Source organism: Dermochelys coriacea, chromosome 13, assembly GCF_009764565.3.
Source record: "Dermochelys coriacea isolate rDerCor1 chromosome 13, rDerCor1.pri.v4, whole genome shotgun sequence".
In the NCBI taxonomy this organism is placed as follows: Eukaryota; Metazoa; Chordata; order Testudines; family Dermochelyidae; genus Dermochelys; species Dermochelys coriacea.
This window is the reverse complement of record NC_050080.1, coordinates 37,109,571-37,116,143: the sequence shown is the minus strand read 5'-3', so window position 1 is coordinate 37,116,143 and position 6,573 is coordinate 37,109,571. Positions and strand designations below refer to the sequence as shown.

General features: G+C 47.7%; 1 protein-coding gene across 1 annotated transcript; it reads right to left on the bottom strand.

Annotated features, from left to right (window-relative positions):
• Positions 1-4,396: 4,396 nt before the first annotated feature.
• On the bottom strand, positions 4,397-5,399 carry LOC119842039 (olfactory receptor 4N2-like). Its single transcript, XM_038369944.2, is given in 3 exon segments — positions 4,397-4,902; positions 4,905-5,103; positions 5,106-5,399. Coding segments are annotated over 3 exon segments (933 nt in total). The 5' UTR covers positions 5,334-5,399.
• Between the last annotated feature and the right edge of the window lie 1,174 nt (positions 5,400-6,573).

Below are 6,573 nucleotides of genomic sequence, written 5' to 3'. Positions count from 1 at the left end.
AGAGAGAGCAAAGGAGGAATAAAAGAGAAAGGGGGCGAGTGGTGGAGACTCACCCTGAGCTGCCTTTGATGAGTGAGAGGCGCTCAGCCGAGTGCCATCTCCATCCCCTGCTGCCACATGGCCTGCGGCTATATCCCCACTGGCTGGGAGGGGTGTCTCCAATCCCCACTGGGGTGGGGGGGGGGAGCAGACCTTGGTAGTGGTGTGTGTGTGCAACTGCTGCTCGTTTAATTCAGCTCTGAGCAAACTCACCAACTCCGGGGGAAGCCGGGATATCAGCTGCCAGGATGGGTAGGTGGGGGGCGGGGAGATTGGACAGGCTAGCGGGGCTCCAGCAAGACAGTGTCTCCCCAGCAGGGGGTGCTGCAGGATCCCCTTCTGTGAGGGGGACTAGGAATGAAACATGGGGACAGGGGAGAAAAGGGAGATGAACCAAGTCACACAATCAGTACTTAATAAAACTTGATACCTGGCTTCCCACATCCTCTGCTCTAACTACTAGACCCTACTCCCTTCTCAGGGCTGGGGATGGAACCCAGGTGTCCTGGCTCCCAGTCCATGCTGCTCTGACCCACTTGATCCCACTCCCCTCCCAAGGCTGAGGATGGAACCCAGGAGTCCTGGCTCCCAGCCAGAGGCAGATTGTTTCCTGGGATCCTGGGCCAGAGCAAGTGCACCTGCAGTCCCACCCCCATTTTGCTCCTTCCTCCTGTGTCCCCACCCATAGCCTCACATCTTTTTGCCCCTTCCCGGGGGCCCCACCCTGTTCCACCCAGGGTCCCCCCACTGTGGCCCCACAACCCGTTTGCTCCTTTCTGCTCCCCACACTGTGGCCTCAAGTCCAGAGAAGCTCTGTCCTCCTGCCATGGCCCCAGGGCCGCAGCAGAGAGTGAGAGCTCCCCCAGCCTGAGGGCGCAGTAGATAGCGAGAGCTCCTCCTGTCCCAGGGCCGCAGCAGGGGTGCTGGTGTTGGGGCTTCCTCTGCCACACCCAGAGCTTCTGCAGGGGACCAGAGTTGGGCTCCTAGGGCTTCTCCCGCCCCACCCGCTTGGTGCTTCCACCATGCGGGGGCTTCCCCTGCCACCCTGTAGCCTCTGCCGGGGATGGGGCAGTGGGGGCTTCCCTGGCTTCCCTGGCTTCTGATGGGGATGGGTCTGGGACACGCTAGGCTGGGGCTTCCATCGCTCCTCAGCTTGTGCTGGCAATGGGGTCGTGCCACTAGGGTTTCCCCCACTTCAACTGCCCCACCCAGTGCTGCGGCTGGGGAGTGGGGTCAGGTGTGGGGGCTTTCCCTATCCCATGGCCAGGGCTCTGGGCTTTTGCCTCCTGGCAGTGGATTTTTTTCTGGGGCCCCCATTTGTCCAGGGCCACTGGGGACGGGCCAAGTCAGCCCAGTGACTAATCTGCCACTGCTCCCAGACCCCACTGCTCTGACCCACTAGATCCCAATGCCCTCCCAGAGCTGGGGATAGAACCCAGGAGTTCTGGACCTCAGCCCCAACCACTTTAACCCACTAGACACCCCTCCCCTCCCAGAGACAGGATAGAACCCAGGGGTCCTGGCTCCCAACCTGCTCTTTCTAACCTGCTGCACCCCACTACTCTGTTCTAACCACTGGACCCCACCACCAGTTGAGCTGTGGACAGAACCCAGGAGACCTGAATTGAAGTCCTGAAGACACTAGAGCCCAAAATGCAGTTTCCAGTCACCTGAAGCTATCCATGGATTTGTCATATTTTGGTGGTGGGGAGCTTACGAAATGGCTAGAGAAAGAAGAGCTGATGTTTCCTTTTTATCTGTTAGCCGAAAGGTTAACACACATGGGTTGGGGGAGCCACAGTTCAAGTCCCCCACCTTCCTGATGGGAAGGTAGGATTTGAACTTGAGTCTCTGCTATTAAAAGCAGGCCCGTTAGCCACCGGCCTATGGGATATTCTGGCATGGAAGCCCTTCGATGGGTCCTGTGGAAATTATCTGACTTGATATGAAACCCTTGGGCTAAAGGAAGAAAGCAACAGCACCAGCCTCACTCCAGAGCCTGGTTTGTCAAGGCACGTGTCTTGAGGGTCGGAATTGGAAGGTCCAATCCCCCCCGCTCCAATTATTAATCCATAATGCAATGGCTTCAACAGGAGATATTTCTACACCAGCTTATCCCATAGCCCAGTGGTGTAGCAGTGCTGCTATAACGCAAGAGACCGAACTTCCTAGTCCTTCTTCACACCATGGAGATGGGGGACTTGAACCTGGGGATTTCACATTTCATTTTGGGTTGAATGAAATATTTCCATCTACCCTATCCACAATTTTCCAATTCCCTTAATTTTTTTCTGGATTTTTTCAACTCGGTTCAGGTTGATGCAATTTATTCCCCCCTCTGCTTTTTCCAAACTGTCAGAGATCTGAAAACTCAGTGAGTCACACAGATGTAGTAGCCACCAGGCAAGCTGATGCCATTCACTCTCCATGCATGCATAGTGCCCACCACAAAGAACAACCCAATATTGGTTTCAGTACAGGCAGCGCCCGGCACAATGGGGGCCCTGATCTCGGTTGGGGCCTGGGGCAGCCCCCGGTACAATGGGACCTGATCTCAACTGGAGTCTGTGCAGCGCCTGACACAATGGGGACTCTGATCTTTGGTTGCTTGTTTAGCTGGTACTCTAATAGAAAGAATGATTTCAATGGAACTTGGGAAATTTGATACACCTGAGTATCTGATCCTGTATCTATCACAGTGTTTTGCAACCTTTTTTTCTTTTGTGGACCTCTAAAATATTTCAAATGAAGGTGCAGACCCCTTTGGAAATCTTAGACATAGGCTGCAGACCTCCAGGGTCTGTGGCCCACAGGCCGAAAACCACTGATATATCATATATATCATATCTGTGAGTGTCATAGTGAAAGGCATCTAAAGGAGACAGATTACCTGATCTCATTAAAATTACTGGGAACTGGGCAGTCACATTCCTAGGTGGCTTTGAAAATCTGACTCATGGAGGCAGAGTTAAGGCTGTTAGTGCAACATTTTCCTGAATTGTGAGCCTTTAACTGGGCAGCCTTCATGTTCTCCTAATGTCCAGTTGTGGGATGGAGTGTTTTATGTTTTTAAGCAGGGAGATTGGAGAAGGAAAAATAGAAAAAGAAGCAGCTTTGCTCCTGGGGCTTTGAAACCTTGCTAGAAGTTGGCACATGGGACAGAGGAAAGGTTACATTTAAAGGGATTTTTAAAATTTTCTTAAAAATAGGTACACATTGAAAGTTCTTTGGTAACCTCCCTCAGCCCCGCTCTTGATGAAATTCTCATGCACCAACATTCACAACTGATGTAAACTCTGTAATTACTCACAAGATACTCCAGAGATAATCTAGAGTTACCCCATAAAGAATAAACAATCAGTACACAGTTACTTCATAGATATGACAGAGTTATTCCATGGATATGACAAAATAACTACCTTGTTATTATTCTTTAGATACTACAGAGTTACAACAAAGTTACTATGTAGATAATACTGATTTGCTACTCAGTTCTTAAACAGACTTAATACATTTGCTAAATAGATTCTTTACAGTAATTACACAGTTTTCCCCTGAGGTACTACTTATTTACTAAAGAATTTCTGCACAGATACAAAAGAATTATTCCATGTATCCTACAGGATTAGTAGGTACTACGGAGTTGCTCCACACATAACACAGAGTTCATCCATTGATGTGATAGAATCATTACAATATTACTCCATGGATATGAAAGAATAAATTGATAGGTACTATTATATTTCTATATAGATACTACATAATTACTCTGTAGATATTACAATTACCCCAAAAATAATGTAGACTTATTCCACATTTATTGCAGAATTACTCCATGACTTATACAGAGTTACTATATAGTTACTTCATAGATACTAGAGACTTCCTACTGAGTTTCTCCAGACACAGTAGAGTTACTCAATATGTATAACAAAGTTAATACAAAGTTAGTTCACATATACTACACACTTACTTGAAAGTTACTCCATTGACATGGAAAATTAGTTCATAGGTATTACAACATTAGTACATGACATTAAAGAGTTACCTCAAAATTGCTCCATAGATATTACAGAGTTACTCCACAGATACTACAGAATTGCTCCACAATTACTCCATAGACACGTGAGACTTGCTCCTTCCTTACTTCATAGATTCTACCGCATTACTCCAGTGTTACTCTGGTGTAAATCAATGCAGATTCTGGCCTCACAGATTGATAAATATATTTAGATTCATCAGTTAAGAGGCCAGAGGGGACCGGTGTGATACTGTAGTCTTACCTCCTGTATAATACAAGACAGAGAAATGCCCTGAAATAATTTCAAACCCTGCACTTCTTCACTCTGATTTTGTTCTATTTCCCTCTGCAGAGCCCATGTCTGCCCTGCATCCTCTTCATGGCACTGATGATCTCCTTGTTCCTGAGCATGTAGATTATAGGGTTCATGAGGGGGGAGACCACGGTATGGAACAAGGCCACCACCTTGTCCAGGGGGAAGCTGCAGAAGGGCCAGCAGTAGATGTAGATGGCCGGGCTAAACATGATGAAGATGATGATGACGTGGGTGACACAGGGGGAAGCCACTTTGCTCGTCCCCTTTGAAGGGTCACCTGCCCGAAGTCAGACCAGCAGCACTGCATGGGAAATGAGCAAGAGGAGGAAGCACATCATGGTGGAAAGGCCGCTGCTGAAGAACTTGAGGAACTCCAGCACGTAGACGTCGGTGCAGGCCAGCTTGATCACCTGGCTGATGTCACAGAAGAAATTATCCAGCTCACTTGGGCCACAGAATGGGAGCTGGACGATCAACACCACCTGGAGCATAGAGTGCGTGAAGCCCACGGCCCAAGCAGCCCCCCAAGGGCACAGCAGACCTCTCCGTTCATCATGCTGGCATAGCACAGGGGATGGCAGATGGCCATGTACCTGTTAAAGGCCATGCCCATGAGCAGGAAGACCTCAGCTGCCCCCAGGAAGTGGATGAAGAAGATCTGCGCCATGCAGCACCCATAGGAGATGGTTTTATGGTGGGGGAAGAAGTCAGCCAGCATCTTTGGGGGGGGGTGATGGAGCAGTAGCAGATGTCCAGGAAGGCCAGGTTGGCTAGGAAGAAATACATGGGGGTGCCCAGGTGAGGGTCGCCCCAGATGGTGAGGATGATGATGTTGGCTGGGAGGATCACAGAATAGAAGACAAAGAACAAGATGAAGAGGAAGAGCTGGATCTCCTGGGTCTGAGATAACCCCAGCAGCACAAACTCCATCACCCCCATGCCATTCTTGCGCTCCATCCCTGCAACAAACAAACAGGGTACATTGTCATTGCTATGGCTGTGGACCCAACCATTTTGCCAAACATTCAGGGTCTAGTAGGTAGTTCCAGTTAGGAGGGGAATTTGGGGACCGAATTTGGGGAACCGTATGTGCTGTTTAGGAAAGACAGAAATAAAGGTAAAGGTGGTGGAGTAGCATTGTATATCAATGATGAGGTAGAATGTAAAGAAATAAGAAGCGATGCAATGGATAAGACAGAGTCCGTCTGGGCAAAAATTATATTGGGGAAGATAACTAGTAAAGCCTCTCCTACGATAGTGCTTGGGGTGTGCTATAGACCTCCGGGATCTAATTTAGATATGGATAGAGCCCTTTTTAATGTTTTTAATAAAGTAAATACTAATGGAAACTGCGTGATCATGGGAGACTTTAACTTCCCAGATATAGACTGGAGGACCAGTGCTAGTAATAATAATAGGGCTCAGATTTTCCTAGATGCAATAGCTGATGGATTCCTTCATCAAGTAGTTGCTGAACTGACTAGAGGGGATGCCATTTTAGATTTAATTTTGGTGAGTAGTGAGGACCTCATAGAAGAAATGGTTGTAGGGGATAATCTTGGCTCAAGTGATCATGAGCTAATTCAGTTCAAACTGAATGGAAGGATTAACAAAAATAAATCTGCAACTAGGGGTTTGGATTTCAAAAGGGCTGACTTTCAAAAATTAAGGAAATTAGTTAGGGAAGTGGATTGGACTGAAGAATTTATGGATCTAAAGGTAGAGGAGGCCTGGGATTACTTTAAATCAAAGCTGCAGAAGCTATCGGAAGCCTGTATCCCAAGAAAGGGGAAAAAAGACATAGGAAGGAGTTGTAGACCAAGCTGGATGAGCAAGCATCTTAGAGAGGTGATTAAGAAGAAGCAGAAAGCATACAGGGAGTGGAAGATGGGAGGGATCAGCAAGGAAAGCTACCTAATTGAGGTGAGAACATGTAGGGATAAAGTCAGACAGGCTAAAAGTCGAGTAGAGTTGGACCTTGCAAAGGGAATTAAAACCAATAGTAAAAGGTTCTATAGCCATATAAATAAGGAGAAAACTAAGAAAGAAGAAGTGGGGCCGCTAAACACTGAGGATGGAGTGGAGGTTAAAGATAATCTAGGCATGGCCCAATATCTAAACAAATACTTTGCCTCAGTCTTTAATAAGGCTAAAGAGGATCTTAGGGATAATGGTAGCATGACAAATGGGAAGGAGG